The following is a 24,524-nucleotide window of genomic DNA, read 5'->3' on the forward strand; positions in this document are numbered from 1 at the left end:
TCCTGGGGGTCTTGGAGGGACCTTGGGGTGCTCCTGGTGGTCTTGGGAGGGGTCTTGGAGAACCTTGGGGTGCTCCTGGGTGCCCTTGAGATGTTCCCGGGGCTCTCGCAGGAACCTGGGGGTGCTCCTGGGGCTTTTGGGCTGCTCCTGTGGGCTCTGGGGGTGCCCCCGGTGGGGGGTGGGCTGTGTCCCCCGCCCTGACCCCCTGTCCTCCCCCCATGTCCCCCCCCCCCCCATGGCAGCGTGCGCCCCAACGTCTTCCTGGGGACGCACGAGGGCTCGACGCAGTACAGCAAGTGGTACTTCGAGGTGGCGGTGGAGCGGGCGCAGCCCTTCCTGGGGGCGCAGGGCACCCACCTGCGGGTGGGCTGGGCGGCGGCGGGGGGCTACAGCCCCTACCCGGGGGGCGGCGAGGGCTGGGGGGGCAACGGGGCCGGCGACGACCTCTGCTCCTTCGCCTTCGACGGCCTCCACCTCTGGACAGGTACGGCCCCCGCTCCTCCTCCTCCTCCTCCTCCTCCTCCTCCTCGTGCCTGTGGTTGTCCTCATGCGTGTGGTTCTCCTTGAGTGTGGACCCTTGCGTGTGGTTCTCCTCGTGCGTGTGGTTCTCCGCGTGCGTGTGGTTCTCCTCGTGCGTGTGGTTCTCCTCATGCATGGACCCTCGTGCGTGTGGTTCTCGTGCGTGGTTCTCCTCGTGTGTGGACCCTCACACGTGGTTCTCCTTGTACACGTGGTTCTCCTCGTACACGTGGTTCTCCTCGTGCGTGTGGTTCTCCTTGAGTGTGGACCCTTGTGTGTGGTTCTCCTCGTGCGTGTGGTTCTCCTTGAGTGTGGACCCTTGTGTGTGGTTCTCCTCGTGTGCATGGTTCTCCTTGAGTGTGGACCCTCGTGCGTGGTTCTCCTCGTGCCTGTGGTTCTCCTCGTGCGTGGGCCCTCAGACGTGGTTCTCCTTGTACGCGTGGTTCTCCTCGTGTGCGTGGTTCTCCTTGAGTGTGGTTCTCCTCGTGCGTGTGGTTCTCCTCGTGCGTGTGGTTCTCCTCGTGCGTGTGGTTCTCGTCGTGCGTGGACCCTCACACGTGGTTCTCCTCGTGTGCGTGGTTCTTCTCGTGCGTGTGGTTCTCCTCGTGCGTGTGGTTCTCCTCATGCGCGTGGTTCTCCTCGTGCGTGGTTCTCCTCGTGCGTGGTTCTCCTCGTGCGTGGACCCTCACACGTGGTTCTCCTCGTGCGTGTGGTTCTCCTCGTGCGCGTGGTTCTCCTCGTGCGCGTGGTTCTCCTTGAGTGTGGACCCTTGTGCGTGGTTCTCCTCGTGTGTGTGGTTCTCCTCGTGCGTGTGGTTCTCCTCGTGCGTGTGGTTCTCGTCGTGCGTGGACCCTCACACGTGGTTCTCCTCGTGTGCGTGGTTCTTCTCGTGCGTGTGGTTCTCCTCGTGCGTGTGGTTCTCCTCGTGCGCGTGGTTCTCCTTGAGTGTGGACCCTTGTGCGTGGTTCTCCTCGTGTGTGTGGTTCTCCTCGTGCGTGTGGTTCTCCTCGTGCGTGTGGTTCTCGTCGTGCGTGGACCCTCACACGTGGTTCTCCTCGTGTGCGTGGTTCTTCTCGTGCGTGTGGTTCTCCTCGTGCGTGTGGTTCTCCTCGTGCGCGTGGTTCTCCTTGAGTGTGGACCCTTGTGCGTGGTTCTCCTCGTGTGTGTGGTTCTCCTCGTGCGTGTGGTTCTCCTCGTGCGTGTGGTTCTCGTCGTGCGTGGACCCTCACACGTGGTTCTCCTCGTGTGCGTGGTTCTTCTCGTGCGTGTGGTTCTCCTCGTGCGTGTGGTTCTCCTCATGCGCGTGGTTCTCCTTGAGTGTGGACCCTTGTGCGTGGTTCTCCTTGTGCGCGTGGTTCTCCTCGTGCGCAGACCCTCACATGTGGTTCTGCTCATGCGTGATTCTCCTCTTGCGTGTGGTTCTCCTCGTGCGTGGACCCTCACACGTGGTTCTCCTTGTACGCGTGGTTCTCCTCGTGCCTGTGGTTCTCCTTGAGTGTGGACCCTTGTACGTGGTTCTCCTCATGCGTGTGGTTCTCCTCATGCGTGTGGTTCTCCTCATGCATGGACCCTCGTGCGTGGTTCTCCTCGTGCGTGGACCCTCACACGTGGTTCTCCTTGTACACATGGTTCTCCTCGTGCGCGTGGTTCTCCTTGAGTGTGGACCCTTGTGTGTGGTTCTCCTCGTGCCTGTGGTTCTCCTCGTGCGTGGTTCTCCTCGTGCGTGGACCCTCACACGTGGTTCTCCTTGTACGCATGGTTCTCCTCGTGCGTGTGGTTCTCGTGTGTGGTTCTCCTCGTGTGTGGACCCTTGTGTGTGTTTCTCCTCGTACTTGGTTCTCCTCGTGCGTGTGGTTCTCCTCGTGCACGGACCCTTGTGTGTGGTTCTCCTCGTGCGTGGACCCTCACATGTGGTTCTCCTCATGCATGGACCTTTGTATGTGGTTCTCCTCGTGAGCAGACCCTCGTGCGTGGTTCTCCTTGTGCACAGACCCTCACGTGTGGTTCTCCTCGTGCCTGTGGTTCTCCTCGTGCCTGTGGTTCTCCTCGTGCGTGGTCCTTTGCGTGTGGTTCTCCTTTTACATGCTTCTCCCCGTGCGTGTGTTCCCCGCTGTGTCCCTTGGCGTGTCCCCTGTCCCCCGGCGTGTCCCTTGTCATATCCCATGTTCCCTGGCACATCCGCTGTCCCCCATCGTGTCCCCCATCATGTCCCTTGGCATGTCCCTTGTGTGTCCCTTGACGTGTCCCCTGTCCCCCATCGTGTCCCTTGTCACGTCCCCTGTCCCCTGGCGTGTCCCTTGACGTGTCCTATGTCCCCCATCGTGTCCCTTGCCGTGTCCCCTGTCCCCCGGCATGTCCCTTGTCATGTCCCCTGTCCCCTGGCGTGTCCTTTGGCATGTCCCACATCCCCCATTGTGTCCCTTGGCGTGTCCCATGTCCTCCAGTGTGTCCCTTGTCACGTCCCCTGTCCCCCATCGCGTCCCTTGGCATGTCCCCTGTCGCCCAGCGTGTCCCTTGGCATGTCCCCTGTCCCCTGGTGTGTCCTTTGGCATGTCCTACGTCCCCTGGTGTGTCCCTTGGTGTGTCCCCTGTCCCCCATTGTGTCCCTTGTCACGTCCCCCGTCGTGTCCCTTGTCACGTCCCCCGTCGTGTCCCTTGTCACGTCCCCTGTTGTGTCCCTTGTCATGTCCCCTGTCCCCCGGTGTCCCTTGTCATGTCTCACGTCCCCCATCATGTCCCTTGTCACGTCTCCTGTCCCCCATCGTGTCCCTTGCCGCGTCCCCTGTCCCCCATCGTGTCCCTTGCCGCGTCCCCTGTCCCCCGGCGTCTCCCTTGCTGCGTCCCCTGTCCCCCGGCGTCTCCCTTGCCGCGTCCCCTGTCCCCCATCGTGTCCCTTGCCGCGTCCCCTGTCCCCCGGCGTCTCCCTTGTCGCGTCCCCTGTCCCCCATCGTGTCCCTTGCCGCGTCCCCTGTCCCCCGGCGTCTCCCTTGCCGCGTCCCCTGTCCCCCATCGTGTCCCTTGCCGCGTCCCCTGTCCCCCGGCGTCTCCCTTGCCGCGTCCCCTGTCCCCCGGCGTCTCCCTTGCCGCGTCCCCTGTCCCGCCCGTGCCCGCGTCTCCCTGCGCGCGTGTCCCCCCCGTCCCCCCCGCCAGGTCCCCAAAAGCGTCTCCTGCTGTCCCGCAGGGGGGGTGGCGCGGGCGGTGGCCTCCCCGCAGCGGCGGGCGCTGGCCCCCGGGGACGTGGTCAGCTGCTGCCTGGACCTGGGGGTCCCCAGCGCCTCCTTCCGCCTCAACGGCTGCCCCGTCCAGGGGGTCCTGGAGAGCTTCAACCTCGACACCCTCTTCTCCCCCGTCGCCAGCTTCTCCGCCGGCGTCAAGTGAGACCCCCCCGGGAACGGGGCGGCGGGGGGGCCCGGAACGTCCCCACCTCCTCGCCGGGGCTGGGGGGGCTGCTGGGGGGCTGGGGGGGCTGCTATGGGGCTGGGGGGGGGGGTGATGGAGGGATGCTGTGGGTCTGGGGGGGATGCTGTGGGTCTGGTGGGGGGCGATGGAGGGATGCTGTGGGTCTGGGGGGCATGATGGAGGGATGCTGTGGGTCTGGGGGGGATGCTGTGGGTCTGGGGGGGGGCGATGGAGGGATGCTGTGCATCTGGGGGGATGCTGTGGGTCTGGGGGGGGGCGATGGAGGGATGCTGTGGGTCCGGGGGGGGCTGCTGTGGGTCTGGGGGGGGCGATGGAGGGATGCTGTGGGTCTGGGGGGGGGCGATGGAGGGATGCTGTGGGTCTGGGGGGGGCGACGGAGGGATGCTGCGGGTCTTGGGGGGGCTGCTGTGGGTCCGGGGGGGGCGATGGAGGGATGCCGTAGGTCTGGTGGGGGGGCGATGGAGGGATGCTGCGAGTCTGGGGGTTGATCTCACAGGGGTGCCGTGGGTCGGGGGGTGCTGTGTGGGTCCTGACCACCCCCCCCTTTTCTTTGTGTCCCCCCCCCCAAAAAAGGCTGCGGTTCCTGCTGGGGGGCCGCCATGGGGAGTTCCAGTTCCTGCCCCCCCCCGGGTACTCGCCCTGCGCCGAGGCCCTGCTGCCCCGCGAGCGCCTGCGCCTGGAGCCCATCAAGGCCTATCGGGGGGGGGGCGAGGGCCCCCCCGGCACCCGCAGCCTGCTGGGGGCCTCCCAGGGGCTGCCCCACACCGCCTTCACCCCCTGCCCCGTCGACACCCAGCAGGTGGGGGGGTTTTGGGGGGTTTGGGGGGGGACCTGGTGGGGGCTTGGGGGGGGTTTGGATGGAGATTTGGGGGTTTGGGGGGGATTTGGGGGCTTGGGGGGGGTTGGATGGAGATTTGGGGGGTTTGGGGGGGACCTGGGGGGGCTTGGGGGGGGTTGGATGGAGATTTGGGGGCGTTTGGGGGGGACCGGGGGGGCTTGGGGGGGTTTGGATGGAGATTTGGGGGGTTTGGGGGGGACCTGGGGGCTTGGGGGGGTTGGATGGAGGTTGGGGGGGATGTGGGGGGTGTTTGGATGGAGATTTTGGGGAGATTTGGGGGTTTGGGGGCAGTTTGGGGGGGCTTGGGGGGGACCTGGGGGGGGCTTGGGGGGGGTTGGATGGAGATTTGGGGGGTTTGGGGGGGATTTGAGGGGTTTGGGGGGAGTCAGGGGTGATATGGGGGGGTTTGGGGGGAGTTTGGGGGGGCTTGGGGGGGGTTGGATGGAGGTTTGGGGGTGATTTGGGGGGGTCCTTTGGGTGGGGGGGGGCGGGATTTGGGGGTTTGGGTGGAGGTTTGTGGGGGGGGGGATTTGGGGGCAGTTTGGGGGGGGCCTCGGGGGGGGGGGGATTTGGGGGTGCTGGCAGGGGGGGCGGGGGCTGGTTTTGGGGTGCCAGCTCCCCCTCCCCCCCCCCCCATTTCCCCCCCCCTCCCCACAGATCGTGCTGCCCCCCCACCTGGAGCGGATCCGGGAGAAACTGGCGAAAATATCCACGAACTTTGGGCCCAAACCCGCATCGAGCAGGGCTGGACCTACGGCCCCGTCAGTGCCCCCCCCCGGGACCCCCCCCCGGCACCCCCTGAACCCCCCAAACCCCCCCACCCCCCAAAAACCCACCCGGGGTTCGTGACCCCCCCCCCAACTCCGACCCCCCCCCCCCCCCCTCCTCCGAAACCCCCCTGAACCCCCCCCCGTGCCCCCCCTGGGCCCCTCCCCCACCCCCGGCAGGGACACAGACCCCCCCCCAAACCACCTCAGGACCCCCCCAGGACCCCTCAAACCCCCCTGCCCCCCCCCCCCCACGAGCCCCCCCCCCGGGGTGGATGGACTCCCCCCCCCCCCCCCCTCCCCGGGGTGTGATGGGACCCCCCCCGAACCCCCCAAACCCCCTGGGACCCCCCCAATCCAAAGCAGACACCCCCCCCCCCCCCCCCCATCAGGGCCCCCCCATCCTTTCTGCGCGGGGGTTTGGGGACCCCCTGCGGGCGAGGGGGGGGCGGGGGCTGATTTTGGGGTGACCCCCTGCGGGCGGGGGGGGGGGGGGGGGCTGATTTTGGGGTGTCCCCCTGGGAGGGAAGGGGGGGGAGATGAATTTGGGGTGTCCCCCCCCTCGGGGGGTGGCTTTGGGGTCTTCTTGGGGGGGGTGGCTGGTTTGGGGGTGTCCCCTGGGGGGGGAAGTGACTCTGGGGGGAGGGGGTGCTGGTTTGGGGTGTCCCTGGGGGTGGGGGTGACTTTGGGGGGGGGGTGGCTGGTTTGGGGGTGTCCCCTGGGGGTGGGGGTGACTCTGGGGGGGGTTGGGGGGGGTGTGGCTGGATTTTGGGGTGCCCCCCCCCCCCCCCCCCAGGTGCGGGACGACACCCGGCGATTGCACCCGTGTCTGCTCAGCTTCCAGGGGCTGCCCGAGCCCGAGCGCAGCTACAACCTCCAGATGTCGGGGGAGACCCTCAAGTGAGGGGGGGGGGGCTGGATGGAGATTTGGGGGGGGGTTGGGGGGCGATTTAGGGAGGATTTAGAGGGTTTAGGGGGGATTTAGAGGGCATTTGGGGGGGCTTGGGGGCGATTTAGGGGGGATTTGGGGGGTTTGGGGGGGATTTAGGGGGAATTGGGGGTGCTTGGGGGCGATTTGGGGGGATTTGGGGGGGATTTGGGGGGTTTGGGGGGCGATTTGGGGGGATTTGGGGGGCTTGGAGGGATTTAGGGGGGTTTGGGGGGATTTGGGGGGGTTTGGGGGCGATTTAGGGGAGATTTGGGGGGCCTTGGGGGCGATTTAGAGGGGATTTAGGGGGGATTTAGGGGGGATTTGGGGGGTTTGGGGGGTTTTGGGGGGGTTTAGAGGGGATTTGGGGGGTTGGGGGCGATTTAGGGGGATTTGGGGGGGATTTAGGGGGATTTGGGGGGTTTGGGGGATTTGGGGCGATTTAGGGGGATTTGGGGGGTTTAGGGGGATTTAGAGGGCATTTGGGGGGATTTGGGGGGATTTAGGGGGGATTTAGGGGGGATTTGGGGGGTTTGGGTGGGATTTAGGGGGATTTGGGGGGTTTGGGGGCGATTTAGGGGGGATTTAGAGGGGATTTGGGGGGTTTGGGGGATTTAGGGGGATTTAGGGGGGATTTGGGGGGTTGGGGGATTTAGGGGGGATTTGGGGGGGCTTGGGGGCAATTTAGGGGGGATTTGGGGGTTTAGGGGGGATTTAGAGGGGATTTGGGGGATTTAGGGGGGATTTAGGGGGGATTTGGGGGGTTTGGGTGGGATTTAGAGGGGATTTAGGGGGGATTTGGGGGTTTGGGTGGGATTTAGGGGGGTTGGGGGGTTTGGGGGCACTTTAGGGGGGATTTGGGGGTTTAGGGGGGATTTAGAGGGGATTTGGGGGATTTAGGGGGGATTTAGGGGGGATTTGGGGGGTTTGGGTGGGATTTAGAGGGGATTTAGGGGGATTTAGAGGGGGTTTGTGGGGATTTAGGGGGGATTTGGGGGGTTTGGGGGCAATTTAGGGGGGCTTTGGGGGTTTAGGGGGGATTTAGAGGGGATTTGGGGGATTTAGGGGGATTTAGGGGGGCATTTGGGGGGTTTGGGTGGGATTTAGGGGGGATTTAGGGGGATTTAGAGGGGATTTGGGGGATTTAGGGGGATTTAGGGGGGGTTTGGGGGATTTGGGGGGATTTAGGGGGGATTTAGGGGGGATTTGGCGGGTTGGGGGGATTGGGGGGGGCTTGGGGGGATTTGGGGGGATTTCGACGGATTTGGGGGATTTATCGGGGGGATTTGGGGGCTTAGGGGGGATTATTGGGGGGATTTGTTAGGGGGGATTTGGGGGGCTTAGGGGGGATTTTGGGGGGATTTGGGGGGGTTGGGGGAGCTTGGATGGAGATTTGGGGTTGTTTGGGGGGGATTTGGGGGGGTTTAAGGGGGTTTGGGGGGTGATTTGGGGGCACTTGGGGGGGAGTTGGGGGGATTTAGGAGGGATACGGGGGGGTTTGGGGGGGATTTAGAGGGGATTTGGGGGGGGCTCGGACGGAGATTTGGGGGGTTTGGAGGGAGTTTGGGGGGGGATACGGGGGGTCTGGGGGGGCCGGGGCTGTCGGTATGGGGGGGCGGGGGGGGGGGGGGGCTGGGTTTTGGGGTGACCCCCCCCCCCCCCGGTGCCCCCCCCCAGGACGCTGCTGGCGCTGGGCTGCCACGTGGGCATGGCCGACGAAAAAGCCGAGGAAAACCTCAAAAAGCTCAAACTCCCCAAAAGGTGGGGGCTGGGGGGGGGGGAGGGCCCAGTTTGGGGGAGGGGGGGGGTCCCAGTTTGTTGGGGGGAGGTCCCAGTTTTGGGGGGAGGGTCGTTACTGGTTTGGAGGGGGATTTGGGGGGGCTTTGGCAGGGGGTGATGGGCCGGGGGGGGGGGGGTGGGGTGTGTGTCCCAGTTTGGGGGGGGTCTCTGAAGGGGGCTCCCAGTTTGGGGGTCTCAGGAGGGCGGGGTCCCAGTTTGGGGGTCCCAGTTTGGGGGTTTCCAGAGGGGGCTCCCAGTTTGGGGGGGCTCCCAGTTTGGGGGTCCCAGTTTGGGGGGGTTCCCAGTTTGGGGGTTCTCAGTTTGGGGGGGCTCCCAGTTTGGGGGTCTCAGGAGGGAGCTCCCAGTTTGGGGGTCCCAGTTTGGGGGTCTCAGGAGGGGGTTCCCAGTTTGGGGGTTCTCAGTTTGGGGGGGCTCCCAGTTTGGGGGTCTCAGGAGGGAGCTCCCAGTTTGGGGGTCCCAGTTTGGGGGTCTCAGGAGGGGGTTCCCAGTTTGGGGGTCCCAGTTTGGGGGTTTCCAGAGGGGGCTCCCAGTTTGGGGGGGCTCCCAGTTTGGGTTCCCAGTTTGGGGGTCTCAGGAGGGAGCTCCCAGTTTGGGGGTCTCAGGAGGGGGTTCCCAGTTTGGGGGGTTCCCAGTTGGGGGGGTCCCAGTTTGGGGTCCCAGTTTGGGGGTCTCAGGAGGGTGGGTTCCCAGTTTGGGGTTCCCAGTTTGGGCTCCCAGTCTGACCAGTTCCCCCCAGTTCCACCGTGTCCCAGAGTGGGTCCCCGATTCCGGCTCCCACTTTGGGGGGGGTTCCCAGTTTGGGGTTCCCAGTTTGGGGGTTCTCCGGAGGTGGGGGGGGGGGGGGGGGGATGTTCCCGGTTGGGGGGTCCCGCTGGGGGCTCCCAGTCTGACCAGTTTGCCCCAGTTACACCATGTCCAACGGGTACAAGCCGGCCCCGCTGGACCTGGCCCACGTGAAGCTGACGCCGGCGCAGCTGACGCTGGTCGACCGCTTGGCCGAGAACGGCCACAACGTCTGGGCCCGCGACCGCGTCCAGCAGGGCTGGACCTACAGCACCCTCCAGGTGGGGGGCGGAGCACCCTGGGGACCCCCCCTCGCACCCCCCACAACCCCCCCCCCGCCGCCCCCCAGCACCCATCTCCCCCCGCCCCGGCCCCTGGCTCCTGGCGGCGTCCCACGGTGGTGGCCGCATCTCCCCGTGCTTCTGGTTGAGGTTCTTCTGCGCCCCCACGATGTCCCTGTGGCCCCCCCCGATGTCCTCTGCCCCCCACGACGTCCCTATGGCCCCCTCAGTGTCCCCGGGTCCCACCCCCCCTTGTCCCCGTGGCCGTGGGGGTGGTGTCCCCGTGCCCATGGTGGTGGCCGCATCTCCCCGTGCTTCTGGTTGAGGTTCTTCTGGGCCCCCCATGATGTCCCTCTGCCCCCACGACGTCCCTATGGCCCCCTCAGTGTCCCCGGGTCCCACCCCCCCTTGTCCCCGTGGCCGTGGGGGTGGTGTCCCCGTGCCCACGGTGGTGGCCGCATCTCCCCGTGCTTCTGGTTGAGGTTCTTCTGGGCCCCCACGATGTCCCTGTGTCCCCCCCCCGATGTCCCTCTGCCCCCCACGACGTCCCTATGGCCCCCTCAGTGTCCCCGGGTCCCACCCCCTTGTCCCCGTGGCCGTGGGGCTGGTGTCCCCGTGCCCATGGTGGTGGCCGCATCTCCCCGTGCTTCTGGTTGAGGTTCTTCTTGCGCCCCCACGATGTCCCTGTGGCCCCCCGATGTCCCTCTGCCCCCCACGACGTCCCTATGGCCCCCTCAGTGTCCCCGGGTCCCACCCCCCTTGTCCCCGTGGCCGTGGGGGGTGGTGTCCCCATGCCACGGTGGTGGCCGCATCTCCCCGTGCTTCTGGTTGAGGTTCTTCTGTGCCCGCCATGATGTCCCTCTGCCCCCACGACGTCCCTATGGCCCCCTCAGTGTCCCCGGGTCCCACCCCCCTTGTCCCCACGCCCGTGGTGGTGGTGTCCCCATGTCCCCACGCCTGTGGCGGTGTCCCCATGCCCCTGCTGATGTCCTCACACCCATGGTCATGGTGTCCCCCGTGTCCCCACGCCCATGGTGATGTCCCCACGCCTGTGGTGGTGGTGTCCCCATGTCCCCGTGCCCGTGGTGATGTCCCCACGCCCCTGGTGATGTCCCCATGCCCATGGTGGTGGTGTCCCCGCGCCCACGGTGGTGTCCCCGCGCCCACGGTGGTGTCCCCATGCCCATGGTGGTGGCGTCCCAACGCCCATGGTGATGTCCCCGTGCCCATGGTGATGGTGTCCCCGTGTCCCCACACCCACGGTGGTGTCTCCATGCCCGTGGTGGTGTCCCCACGCCCCTGGTGATGTCCCCGTGCCCATGGTGGCAGTGTCCCCATGTCCCCACGCCCCTGGTGATGTCCCTGTGCCCATGGTGGTGGTGTCCCCAGCCCACGGTGGTGTCTCCATGCCCATGGTGATGTCCCCACCCCCATGGTGGTGGTGTCCCCATGTCCCTATGCCCATGGTGGTGGTGTCCCCGTGTCCCCACGCCCCTGGTGGTGTCCCCACGCCCATGGTGATGTCCCCACCCCCATGGTGGTGGTGTCCCCGTGTCCCCACGCCCCTGGTGGTGTCCCCACGCCCATGGTGATGTCCACACGCCCATGGTGGTGGTGTCTCCGTGTGCCCATGCCCATGGTGGTGGCGTCCCAACGCCCATGGTGATGTCCCCACGCCCATGGTGATGGTGTCCCCGTGTCCCCGCACCCACGGTGGTGTCTCCATGCCTGTGGTGGTGTCCCCACGCCCCTGGTGATGTCCCCACGCCCCTGGTGGTGTCCCCATGCCCATGGTGGCGGTGTCCCCTGCCCATGGTGGTGGTGTCCCCGTGTCCCCACGCCCATGGTGATGTCCCCATGCCCATGGTGGCGGTGTCCCCACGCCCATGGTGATGGTGTCCCCATGTCCCCACACCCACGGTGGTGTCTCCGTGCCCGTGGTGGTGTCCCCACGCCCATGGTGGCGGTGTCCCCGTGTCCCCACGCCCATGGTGATGTCCCCATGCCCCTGGCGGTGGTGTCCCCGTGTCCCCACGCCCCTGGTGGCGGTGTCCCCCCGTCCCCGTGCCCACGGCGTCCCCGTCCCCACCCGCAGGACATCAAGAACAAGCGGAACCCGCGGCTGGTGCCCTACCACCTGCTGGACGAGCGCACCAAGAGGACCAACCGGGAGAGCCTGTGCCAGGCCGTGCGCACCCTGCTGGGCTACGGCTACAACATCGAGCCCCCCGACCAGGAGAGCCGTCAGTGGGGGGCACCCGGGGGGGGGGGGCGTGTCCCTGGGGGGGCTCCGGGGGGGGGGGGGCAGGGGGACATTTGGGGGGCTCTTAGGGGTGGAGGTGACATTTGGGGGGGCTTCGGGGGTGCCCAGTGACATTGGGGGGGCTCTTGGGGGGGCTTCGGGGGTGCAGGGTGACATCTGGGGGGGGCTTCGGGGGGGCAGGGTGACGTTTGGGGGGCTCTTAGGGGTGGAGGGTGCCATTTGGGGGGCTTCGGGGGGGCTTTGGGGGCGCAGGGTGACATTTGGGGGGCTCTTAGGGGGGCTTTGGGGGCACAGGGTGACATTTGGGGGGCTCTTAGGGGTGGAGGGTGACATTTGGGGGGGCTTTGGGGGTGCAGGGGGACATTTGGGGGGTTCTTAGGGGTGGAGGGGGACATTTGGGGGGGCTCTTGGGGGGGATTTGGGGGTGCAGGGTGACATCTGGGGGGGCTTTGGGGGCGCAGGGTGACATTGGGGGGGCTCTTAGGGGTGGAGGGGGACATTTGGGGGGGCTTTGGGGGGGCTTTGGGGGTGCAGGGGGACGTTTGGGGGGGCTTCGGGGGCACAGGGTGCCATCTGGGGGGCTCTTAGGGGTGGAGGGGGACATCTGGGGGGGCTTCTGGGGTGCCCAGTGACATTGGGGGGGCTCTTGGGGGGGCTTCAGGGGTGCAGGGTGACTTTGGGGGGGCTTCGGGGGGGCAGGGTGACTTTGGGGGGGCTTTGGGGGTGCAGGGTGACATCTGGGGGGGCTTTGGGGGGGCTTTGGGGGTGCAGGGTGACATCTGGGGGGGCTTTGGGGGCACAGGGTGACATTTGGGGGGGCTTCGGGGGGGCTTTGGGGGCACAGGGTGCCATTTGGGGGGCTCTTAGGGGTGGAGGGGGACATCTGGGGGGGCTTCGGGGGTGCCCAGTGACATTGGGGGGGCTCTTGGGGGGGCTTCGGGGGTGCAGGGTGATATTGGGGGGGCTCTTGGGGGGGCTTTGGGGGTGCAGGGTGACATCTGGGGGGGCTTTGGGGGTGCAGGGTGACATTTGGGGGGCTCTTAGGGGTGGAGGGGGACATTTGGGGGGGCTTTGGGGGTGCCGGGTGCCACTGGGGGGGCTCTTGGGGGCGCAGGGCTCCCTTGGGGGCGCAGGGAGGGTGCAGGGTGCCGGGGGGTGGTGGTGGGGGGGGGGGGAGGTTCCGGCTGCCCTTTGGGGGTGCTGACCCCCATATGTGTGTGTGTGTGTCCCCCCCCCTGCCCCCGGCTCTGCCCCACAGCCGCCCAGGGGGTGCCGCGGGGGCGGGGGGAGCGGTCGCGCATCTTCCGGGCGGAGCGGGGCTACGCCGTGCGCGGGGGCAAGTGGTACTTCGAGTTCGAGGCCGTCACCACCGGGGAGATGCGGGTGGGCTGGGCCCGCCCCGGCCTGCGCCCCGACGCCGAGCTGGGCGCCGACGAGCTGGCCTACGTCTTCAACGGGCACCGGGTGAGACCCCCCCCCGCCCCCGGGGACCCCCAGGGACCCCCAGAACCCACTGGGACCCCCAGGGACCTCCATAGACCCCTGGGACCCCCAGAGATCTTCATAGACTGCTGGGACCCCCAGAGACCCCCAGAGCTCCCCGGGACCCCCAGAGACCACTGGGACCCCCAGAGACCTCCATAGACCCCTTGGACCCCCAGAGACCCCCAGAGCTCCCCAGGCCCCCCAGAGACCCCCAGAGACCGCTGGGACCCCCAGGGACCTCCATAGACCCCTGGGACCCCAGAGACCTCCATAGACCCCTTGGACCCCCAGAGACCACTGGGACCCCCAGGGACCCCCAGAACCCACTGGGACCCCCAGAGACCACTGGGACCCCCAGGGACCTCCATAGACCCACTGGGACCCCCAGAGACCTCCATAGACCAGTGGGACCCCCAGAGACCGCTGGGACCCACTGGGACCCCCAGAGCTCCCCAGGACCCCCAGAACTCACTGGGACCCCCAGAGACCTCCATAGACCCCTTGGACCCCCAGGGACCCCCAGAACCCACTGGGACCCCCAGGGACCGCTGGGATCCACTGGGGCCCCCAGAGCTCCCCGGGACACCCAGACACCTCCATAGACCACTGGGACCCCCAGAGACCCCCAGAGCTCCCCAGGACCCCCAGAGACCTCCATAGACCGCTGGGACCCCCAGAGACCCACTGGGACCCCCAGGGACCGCTGGGACCCACTGGGACCCCCAGAGCTCCCCAGGACCCCCAGAACCCACTGGGACCCCCAGAGACCTCCATAGACCACTGGGACCCCCAGAACCTACTGGGACCCCCAGGGACCTCCATAGACCCCTGGGACCCCCAGAGACCCCCAGAGACCCCCAGAACCCACTGGGACCCCCAGAGACCTCCATAAACCGCTGGGACCCCCAGAGACCCTCAGAACCCGCTGGGACCCTCAGGGACCTCCATAGACTACTGGGACCCCCAGAGACCCCCAGAGCTCCCCAGGCCCCCCAGGGATCCCCAGAGACCACTGGGACCCCCCAGGGACCCCCAGAACCCACTGGGACCCCCAGAGACCTCCATAGACCCCTGGGACCCCCAGAGACCACTGGGACCCCCAGAGACCTCCATAGACCCCTCGGACCCCCAGGGACCCCCAGAACCCACTGGGACCCCCAGGGACCGCTGGGACCCACTGGGACCCCCAGAGCTCCCCAGGACCCCCAGAACCCACTGGGACCCCCAGAGACTTCCATAGACTGCTGGGACCCCCAGAGACCCCCAGAGCTCCCCGGGACCCCCAGAGACCCCCAGAGACCACTGGGACCCCCCAGGGACTGCTGGGACCCACTGGGACCCCCAGAGACCTCCATAGACCCCTTGGACCCCCAGAGACCACTGGGACCCCCAGGGACCCCCAGAACCCACTGGGACCCCCAGAGATCTCCATAGACCCCTGGGACCCCCAGAGATCTTCATAGACTGCTGGGACCCCCAGAGACCCCCAGAACCCACTGGGACCCACTGGGACCCCCAGAGATCTCCATAGACCCCTGGGACCCCCAGAACCCACTGGGACCCCCAGGGACCGCTGGGACCCACTGGGACCCCCAGAGCTCCCCGGGACCCCCAGACACCTCCATAGACCCCTGGGACCCCCAGAGACCCCCAGAGCTCCCCAGGCCCCCCAGGGATCCCCAGAGACCACTGGGACCCCCCAGGGACTCCCAGAACCCACTGGGACCCCCAGAGACCTCCATAGACAGCTGGGACCCCCAGGGAACCCCAGAACCCACTGGGACCCCCAGGGACCGCTGGGATGCACTGGGACCCCCAGAGCTCCCCGGGACCCCCAGAGACCTCCATAGACCCCTGGGACCCCCATAGACCCCTGGGACCCCCAGAGACCACTGGGACCCACTGGGACCCCCAGAGACTCCCAGAGACCACTGGGACCCCCAGAGACCTCCATAGACCAGTGGGACCCCCAGAGACCCCCAGGGACCCCCAGAACCCACTGGGACCCCCAGAGATCTCCATAAACCGCTGGGACCCCCAGAGACCCTCAGAACCCGCTGGGACCCCCAGGGACTGCTGGGACCCACTGGGACCCACTGGGACCCCCAGAACCCATTGGGACCCCCAGAGACCCCCAGAGACCACTGGGACCCCCAGAGACCTCCATAGACTACTGGGACCCTCAAAGACCCCCATAGACCACTGGGACCCCCAGAGACCCCCAGAGACCCCCAGAGCTCCCTGGGACCCCCAGAGATGCCCCGGGACCCCCATAGACCACTGGGACGCCCAGAGACCCCCAGGACCTGCTGAGACCCCCAGAGACCCCTGGAGACCCCCAGAGCTCCCTGAGACCCCCAGAGACCACTGGGACCCACTGGGACCCCCTGGACCCCCAGAGCCCCCCTGGTCCCCCTTAGGTCCCCATCGCCCCAGGTCCCCCTGTGTCCCCAGATGCCACCACTGCCCCACGTCCCCCGGGTGTCCCATCGCCCCAGGTCCCCCCGTGTCCCCAGATGCCACCACTGCCCCACGTCCCCCGGGTGTCCCATCGCCCCAGGTCCCCCTTGGTCCCCAGATGCCACCACTGCCCCACGTCCCCCGGGTCTCCCATCCCCCCAGGTCCCCCTTGGTCCCCAGATGCCACCACTGCCCCACGTCCCCCGGGTGTCCCATCGCCCCAGGTCCCCCTTGGTCCCCAGATGCCACCACTGCCCCACGTCCCCCGGGTGTCCCATCGCCCCAGGTCCCCCTTGGTCCCCAGATGCCACCACTGCCCCACGTCCCCCGGGTCTCCCATCCCCCCAGGTCCCCCTTGGTCCCCAGATGCCACCACTGCCCCACGTCCCCCGGGTGTCCCATCGCCCCAGGTCCCCCTTGGTCCCCAGATGCCACCACTGCCCCACGTCCCCCGGGTGTCCCATCCCCCCAGGTCCCCCTGTGTCCCCAGATGCCACCACTGCCCCACGTCCCCCGGGTGTCCCATCCCCCCAGGTCCCCCCCGTGTCCCCAGATGCCACCACTGCCCCACGTCCCCCGGGTGTCCCATCGCCCCAGGTCCCCCTGTGTCCCCAGATGCCACCACTGCCCCACGTCCCCCGGGTGTCCCATCGCCCCAGGTCCCCCTTGGTCCCCAGATGCCACCACTGCCCCACGTCCCCCGGGTCTCCCATCGCCCCAGGTCTCCCTGTGTCCCCAGATGCCACCACTGCCCCACGTCCCCCGGGTGTCCCATCGCCCCAGGTCCCCCTCGGTCCCCAGATGCCACCACTGCCCCACGTCCCCCGGGTGTCCCATCGCCCCAGGTCCCCTAGGTCCCCAGATGCCACCACTGCCCCACGTCCCCCGGGTGTCCCATTGCCCCAGGTCCCCCTGTGTCCCCAGATGCCACCACTGCCCCACGTCCCCCGGGTGTCCCATCGCCCCAGGTCCCCCTGTGTCCCCAGATGCCACCACTGCCCCACGTCCCCCGGGTGTCCCATCGCCCCAGGTCCCCCTTGGTCCCCAGATGCCACCACTGCCCCACGTCCCCCGGGTGTCCCATCGCCCCAGGTCCCCCTTGGTCCCCAGATGCCACCACTGCCCCACGTCCCCCGGGTGTCCCATCGCCCCAGGTCCCCCTTGGTCCCCAGATGCCACCACTGCCCCACGTCCCCCGGGTGTCCCATCGCCCCAGGTCCCCCTCGGTCCCCAGATGCCACCACTGCCCCACGTCCCCCGGGTGTCCCATCGCCCCAGGTCCCCCTTGGTCCCCAGATGCCACCACTGCCCCACGTCCCCCGGGTGTCCCATCGCCCCAGGTCCCCCCTGTGTCCCCAGATGCCACCACTGCCCCACGTCCCCCGGGTGTCCCATTCCCCCAGGTCCCCCTTGGTCCCCAGATGCCACCACTGCCCCACGTCCCCCGGGTCTCCCATCCCCCCAGGTCCCCCTTGGTCCCCAGATGCCACCACTGCCCCACGTCCCCCGGGTCTCCCATCGCCCCAGGTCCCCCCCGTGTCCCCAGATGCCACCACTGCCCCACGTCCCCCGGGTGTCCCATCGCCCCAGGTCCCCCTGTGTCCCCAGATGCCACCACTGCCCCACGTCCCCCGGGTGTCCCATCCCCCCAGGTCCCCCTGTGTCCCCAGATGCCACCACTGCCCCACGTCCCCCGGGTGTCCCATCGCCCCAGGTCCCCCTCGGTCCCCAGATGCCACCACTGCCCCACGTCCCCCGGGTCTCCCATCGCCCCAGGTCCCCCTTGGTCCCCAGATGCCACCACTGCCCCACGTCCCCCGGGTGTCCCATCGCCCCAGGTCCCCCTGTGTCCCCAGATGCCACCACTGCCCCACGTCCCCCGGGTGTCCCATCCCCCCAGGTCCCCCTGTGTCCCCAGATGCCACCACTGCCCCACGTCCCCCGGGTGTCCCATCGCCCCAGGTCCCCCTGTGTCCCCAGATGCCACCACTGCCCCACGTCCCCCGGGTGTCCCATCGCCCCAGGTCCCCCTCGGTCCCCAGATGCCACCACTGCCCCACGTCCCCCGGGTGTCCCATCGCCCCAGGTCCCCCTTGGTCCCCAGATGCCACCACTGCCCCACGTCCCCCGGGTCTCCCATTCCCCCAGGTCCCCCTTGGTCCCCAGATGCCACCACTGCCCCACGTCCCCCGGGTGTCCCATCGCCCCAGGTCCCCCTGTGTCCCCAGATGCCACCACTGCCCCACGTCCCCCGGGTGTCCCATCGCCCCAGGTCCCCCTTGGTCCCCAGATGCCACCACTGCCCCACGTCCCCCGGGTCTCCCATCGCCCCAGGTCTCCCTGTGTCCCCAGATGCCACCACTGCCCCACGTCCCCCGGGTGTCCCATCGCCCCAGGTCCCCCTCGGTCCCCAGATGCCACCACTGCCCCACGTCCCCCGGGTGTCCCATCGCCCCAGGTCCCCCTGTGTCCCCAGATGCCACCACTGCCCCACGTCCCCCGGGTGTCCCATCGCCCCAGGTCCCCCCTGTGTCCCCAGATGCCACCACTGCCCCACGTCCCCCGGGTGTCCCATCGCCCCAGGTCCCCCTTGGTCCCCAGATGCCACCACTGCCCCACGTCCCCCGGGTGTCCCATCGCCCCAGGTCCCCCTTGGTCCCCAGATGCCACCACTGCCCCACGTCCCCCGGGTGTCCCATCGCCCCAGGTCCCCCTTGGTCCCCAGATGCCACCACTGCCCCACGTCCCCCGGGTGTCCCATCGCCCCAGGTCCCCCCGTGTCCCCAGATGCCACCACTGCCCCACGTCCCCCGGGTCTGCCATCCCCCCAGGTCCCCCCCGTGTCCCCAGATGCCACCACTGCCCCACGTCCCCCGGGTCTCCCATCGCCCCAGGTCCCCCCGTGTCCCCAGATGCCACCACTGCCCCACGTCCCCCGGGTGTCCCATCGCCCCAGGTCCCCCTTGGTCCCCAGATGCCACCACTGCCCCACGTCCCCCGGGTGTCCCATCGCCCCAGGTCCCCCTTGGTCCCCAGATGCCACCACTGCCCCACGTCCCCCGGGTCTCCCATCGCCCCAGGTCCCCCCGCGTCCCCAGATGCCACCACTGCCCCACGTCCCCCGGGTCTCCCATCGCCCCAGGTCCCCTCGGTCCCCAAAAGCCACCACTCCCCCGGGTCCCCCGCGTCCCCCCTCACCCCGTGTCCCCCCCTGACCCCCTGCCACGTGTGTGTGTGTCCCCCCCCGGCAGGCGCAGCGGTGGCACGTGGGCAGCGAGCCCTTCGGGCGGCCCTGGCAGGCGGGGGACGTGGTGGGCTGCATGATCGACCTGGCCGAGAGCCACATCTCCTTCACCCTCAACGGCGAGGTCCTCATCAGCGACGCCGGCTCCGAGGTGGCCTTCAAGGACTTCGAAGTGGGCGAGGGTGAGCCGGGAGGGTCCGGCGGGGGGGGGCGGGATGGGTGCCGACCCCCTTTTTTTCACCCCCCCGCCCCCCGTCTTTGTCCCCCCCAGGCTTCGTGCCGGTGTGCAGCCTGGGGCTGGAGCAGGAGGGCCGGCTCAACCTGGGCCAGGAGGTGGCCAGCTTGAGGTTCTTCAGCATCTGCGGCCTGCAGGAGGGCTACGAGCCCTTCGCCATCAACATGAAGAGACCCATCACCCTCTGGTTCAGCAAAAGCCTCCCCCAGTTCGTCCCGGTGCCCCCCGACCACCCCCAGCTGGAGGTCGGGGCACGGGGGAAAGGCCGGGGGTGGGGGGGGTCATAGGGCTGGAGGGTCCCCGGGGTGGGTGAGGTGGGTGCCGGGGGTCCCTTGGTCCCCGGGGGTCCCTGGGATGGGTGATGCCGGGGGTCCCTGGGACGGGTGACACACGGTGCCGGGGGTCTCCAGCCCCCGGGGGTCCCTGGGATGGGTGACACACGCTGCCGGGGGTCCCCGGTCCCCAAGGATCCTCAGGGCTTGGGTGGTGGCTGTTCCCGAGGGGTCCCTGATCCCTGTGGGTCCCTGTCCCCAAAGGTTCCCCGATCCCTGTGGGTCCCTGCAATGGGGCGATCCCTGTCCCTGAGGGGTCCCCGGTCCCTGTGGGTCCCCGATCCCTGAGGGGTCCCCGATCCCTGCGGGTCCCCGTCCCCAGGGGGTCCCTGGTCCCTGTGGGTCCCTGCAATGGGGCGATCCCTGTCCCCAAGGTGTCCCCGGTCCCTGTGGGTCCCTGATCCCTGTGGGTCCCCGTCCCCGAGGGGTCCCCGATCTCTGTGGGTCCCTGCAATGGGGCAATCCCTATCCCTGAGGTGTCCCTGATCCCTGTGGGTCCCTGTCCCCAAGGGGTCCCTGATCTTTGTGGGTCCCTGTCCCCAAGGGGTCCCCGGTCCCTGTGGGTCCCTGCAATGGGGCGATCCCTGTCCCCAAGGTGTCCCCAGTCCCTGTGGGTCCCTGTCCCCAAGGGGTCCCTGGTCCCTGTGGGTCCCTGCAATGGGGCGATCCCTGTCCCCAAGGTGTCCCCGGTCCCTGTGGGTCCCTGATCCCCGTGGGTCCCCGTCCCCGAGGGGTCCCCGATCTCTGTGGGTCCCTGCAATGGGGCAATTCCTATCCCTGAGAGGTCCCCGATCCCTGTGGGTCCCTGTCCCCAAGGGGTCCCCGGTCCCTGTGGGTCCCTGCAATGGGGCGATCCCTGTCCCTGAGGTGTCCCCGGTCCCTGTGGGTCCCTGATCCCTGTGGGTCCCCGTCCCCGAGGGGTCCCCGATCTCTGTGGGTCCCTGCAGTGGGGCAATCCCTATCCCTGAGAGGTCCCCAATCCCTGTGGGTCCCTGTCCCCAAGGGGTCCCTGATCTTTGTGGGTCCCTGTCCCCAGGGTGTCCCCGGTCCCTGCGGGTCCCTGTCCCCGAGGTGTCCCCGGTCCCTGTGGGTCCCTGCAATGGGGCGATGCCTGTCCCTGAGGTGTCCCCGATCCCTGTGGGTCCCCGTCCCCAGGGTGTCCCCGGTCCCTGTGGGTCCCCGTCCCTGAGGGGTCCCCGATCCCTGCGGGTCCCCGGTCCCTGTGGGTCCCTGTGGGTCCCCGTCCCCAGGGTGTCCCCGGTCCCTGTGGGTCCCCGTCCCCAGGGGGTCCCCGGTCCCTGCGGGTCCCTGTCCCCGAGGTGTCCCCGGTCCCTGTGGGTCCCTGCAATGGGGCGATGCCTGTCCCTGAGGTGTCCCCGATCCCTGTGGGTCCCCGTCCCCAGGGTGTCCCCGGTCCCTGTGGGTCCCCGTCCCTGAGGGGTCCCCGATCCCTGCGGGTCCCCGGTCCCTGTGGGTCCCTGTGGGTCCCCGTCCCCAGGGTGTCCCCGGTCCCTGTGGGTCCCCGTCCCCAGGGGGTCCCCGGTCCCTGCGGGTCCCTGTCCCCGAGGTGTCCCCGGTCCCTGTGGGTCTCTGCAATGGGGCAATCCCTGTCCCCAAGGGGTCCCTGATCCCTGTGGGTCCCTGTCCCCGGGGTGTCCCCGGTCCCTGTGGGTCCCCGTCCCTGAGGGGTCCCCGATCCCTGCGGGTCCCCAATCCCTGTGGGTCCCCGTCCCCAAGGTGTCCCCGGTCCCTGTGGGTCCCTGCAATGGGGCAAACCCTGTCCCCGAGGGGTCCCCGTCCCCGGGGTGTCCCCGGTCCCTGTGGGTCCCTGCAATGGGGCGATCCCTGTCCCCGAGGGGTCCCCGGTCCCTGGGGGTCCCCGTCCCTGAGGGGTCCCCGATCCCTGTGGGTCCCCGTCCCCGGGGTGTCCCCGGTCCCTGCGGGTCCCTGATGCCTCCGGTGGGTGGGGGGATGTCCCCGCAGGTGACGCGGATGGACGGGACGGTGGACTCTCCGCCGTGCCTGCGGCTGGCCCATCGCGCCCCCGGCTCCCCGGCCTCCCCCCCCGAGCTCCTCTTCCTCCGCCTCAGCCTCCCCGTCCAGTTCCACCCCCGCTTCCGCTGCACCCCCGGGGCCACCCCCCTGCCCCACAGCCCCCCCGAGCTCCCCGAGGACGCCGGCCTCGAACCCCTCTCCGAATTCGAACGGCTGCGGCGTTCCGCCGGCATCCGGCACCCGGAGGGCGAGGGGGAAGGCGAGAAGGGAGCCGGCGGCGGGGGGGGTCCCGTCACCCCGGCCCCCCGCGACCAGCAGCCCCGCGCCGAGAACGAGAAGGACGCCACCACCGAGAAGGGCAAGACCCGCAGGGGGTGAGCGGGGACGGGGGACGGGGGGGTCCCACGGCGGGGTTTTGGGGTGCACGGGGAGGGGGGGGTGGCCCCCTCACACCCTCCCCGTGTGTCGTGTCCCGTCCCCCCCCCCCCCCCGCAGGTTCCTGTTCAAGGCCAGGAAGACGCCCTTCGCGCCCCCCCCCGCCGTCCCCACCGTCCCCCGCCTGGAGGAGGACGTGGTCCCCGACGAGCGCGACGACCCCGAGGTCATCATGAACACCACCACGGTACGGGGAGGGGGGGACACGACACGACACGACACGGGACGGACCCCGTCCCCCTCTCCCCCCATCCCCTTCTCCCCTTCCCTCGTTTCGGCACCCTGACCCCCACCCCAGCACCCCCCCCCGTCCCCGTCCCCATCCCGGCCGTGTCCCCGCTGTCCCCATGCCGGGGGTCCCCGTCCCCCTGGTCTCCATCCCTGCCTCCCTGTCCCCACTTCCTTGTCCCCATCCCTGCGTCCCTGTCCCCATCCCTGCGTCCCTGTCTCCATCCCCGTCCCCATCCCTGTGTCCCTGTCTCCATCCCCGTCCCCATCCCTGCGTCCCTGTCCCCATCCCTGTGTCCCTGTCCCCATCCCTGCATCCCTGTCCCCATCCCTGTGTCCCTGTCTCCATCCCTGTCCCCATCCCTGCATCCCTGTCCCCATCCCTATATCCTTGTCCCCGTCCCCATCCCTGTGTCCCCGTCCCCATTCCTATATCCCCGTTCCCATCCCTGTCCCCATCCCTGTATCCGCATCCCCGTCCCTATATCCCTGTCCCTGTTCCTATTCCTATATTCTCCTTCCTATTCCTGTCTCTATCCCTGTCCCTATCGCTATATCCCCGTCCCCATCCCCGTCCCCATCTCTATATCGCCGTCCCCATCCCTATATCCTTGTCCCCGTCCCCATCCCTATATCCTAGTCCCTGTCCCCATTCCTATATCCCCGTCCCCATCCCTGTCCCCATCCCCATATCCCCATCCCCGTCCCTATTCCTATATCATCATCCCCATCCCTGTTTCTATCGCTATATCCCTGTCCCCATCCCTATATACCTGTCCCCATCCCTATATGCCCGTCCCCATCCCTATATGCCCGTCCCCATCCCTATATCCTCGTCCCCATCCCTATATCCTTGTCCCCATCCCCGTGTCCCCGTCCCCATCCCTATATCCTCGTCCCCATCCCCGTGTCCGCGTCCCCATCCCTGTATCCCCGTCCCCATCCCTATATCCTTGTCCCCGTGTCCCCATCCCCGTCCCCGTGTCCCCATCCCCGTGTCCCCGTCCCCATCCCTATGTCCCCGTCCCCATCCCTGTATCCCCGTCCCCATCCCTATGTCCTTGTCCCCATCCCCGTGTCCCCGTCCCCATCCCTGTATCCCCGTCCCCATCCCTATATCCTTGTCCCCATCCCCGTGTCCCCGTCCCCGCGCCCCCCTGACCTCTCTGCCCCCCAGTACTACTACTCGGTGCGGATCTTCGCGGGGCAGGAGCCCTCCAGCGTCTGGGTGGGGTGGGTGACCCCCGACTTCCACCAGCACGACCCCGCCTTCGACCTCTCCCGCGTCCGCACCGTCACCGTCACCATGGGCGATGACAAGGGCAACGTGCACGACAGGTACCGCGGGGACCCAAACTGGGGGCTCCAAACTGGGGGCTCCAAACTGGGAGCTCCAGGGGGCGATGGGGAAGGGCTCCGGCATCGGGGGGTCTTTGGGGGGGCGATGGGGAAGGGGTCCAGGACTTGGGGGTCCCCTGGGGGGGCGATGGGGAAGGGGTCTGGGATCTGGGGGTCCCTTGGGGGGTGATGGAAGAGGGGTCTGGGATCTGGGGGTCCCTTGGGGGGGCGATGGGGAAGGGGTCTGGGGGTCCCTTGGGGTGATGGAAGAGGGGTCCAGGACTTGGGGGTCCCCTGGGGGGGTGATGGGGAAGGGATCCGGCATCTGGGGGTTTTTGGGGGGTGATAGGGAAGGGGTCCAGGACCTGGGGGTCCCTTGGGGGGGCCGTGGGGAAGGGGTCCAGGAGTTGGGGGTCCCTTGGGGGGGTGATGGAAGAGGGGTCTGGGATCTGGGGGTCTTTGGGGGGACGATGGGGAAGGGGTCCAGGACTTGGGGGTCCCCTGGGGGGTGATGGAGAAAGGCTCCGGGATCTGGGGGTCCCTTGGGGGGGCGATGGGGAAGGGGTCTGGGGGTCCCTTGGGGTGATGGAAGAGGGATCCAGGACTTGGGGGTCCCCTGGGGGGTGATGGGGAAGGGATCCGGCATCTGGGGGTCTTTGGCGGGTGATAGGGAAGGGGTCCAGGACCTGGGGGTCCCTTGGGGGGGCCGTGGGGAAGGGGTCCAGGAGTTGGGGGTCCCTTGGGGGGTGATGGAAGAGGGGTCTGGGATCTGGGGGTCTTTGGGGGCCGTGGGGAAGGGGTCCAGGACATGGGGGTCCCCTGGGGGTCTTTGGGGGGCAATAGGGAAGGGGTCCAGGACTTGGGGGTCCCCTGGGGGGGGCAATGGGGAAGGGGTCTGGGATCTGGGGGTCCCTTGGGGGGGTGATGGAAGAGGGGTCTGGGATCTGGGGGTCCCTTGGGGGGGCGATGGGGAAGGGGTCTGGGGGTCCCTTGGGGTGATGGAAGAGGGGTCCAGGACTTGGGGGTCCCCTGGGGGGGCGATGGGGAAGGGATCCGGCATCTGGGGGTCTTTGGGGGCAATGAGGAAGGGGTCCAGGAGTTGGGGGTCCCCTGGGGGGTGATGGGGAAGGGATCCGGGATCTGGGGGTCCCTTGGGGGGGCGATGGGGAAGGG

At 68.6% G+C, this 24,524-nt stretch overlaps 1 protein-coding gene across 1 annotated transcript in view; it reads left to right on the forward strand.

The window, feature by feature from the left end:
• LOC141737207 (ryanodine receptor 1-like) overlaps positions 1-24,524 on the forward strand; it is a 60,568-nt gene that overhangs the window by 17,287 nt on the left and 18,757 nt on the right. The window contains 15 exon segments of the mRNA XM_074571849.1: positions 243-484; positions 3,701-3,893; positions 4,513-4,738; positions 5,435-5,474; positions 5,477-5,538; positions 6,341-6,444; positions 8,150-8,233; positions 9,177-9,336; positions 11,432-11,579; positions 12,858-13,063; positions 18,796-18,970; positions 19,060-19,268; positions 21,339-21,724; positions 21,846-21,972; positions 23,191-23,351. Coding sequence (XP_074427950.1) covers positions 243-484; positions 3,701-3,893; positions 4,513-4,738; positions 5,435-5,474; positions 5,477-5,538; positions 6,341-6,444; positions 8,150-8,233; positions 9,177-9,336; positions 11,432-11,579; positions 12,858-13,063; positions 18,796-18,970; positions 19,060-19,268; positions 21,339-21,724; positions 21,846-21,972; positions 23,191-23,351 — 2,523 coding nt within the window.

This window comes from Larus michahellis, unplaced genomic scaffold, assembly GCF_964199755.1.
Source record: "Larus michahellis unplaced genomic scaffold, bLarMic1.1 SCAFFOLD_391, whole genome shotgun sequence".
Lineage (NCBI taxonomy): Eukaryota > Metazoa > Chordata > Aves > Charadriiformes > Laridae > Larus > Larus michahellis.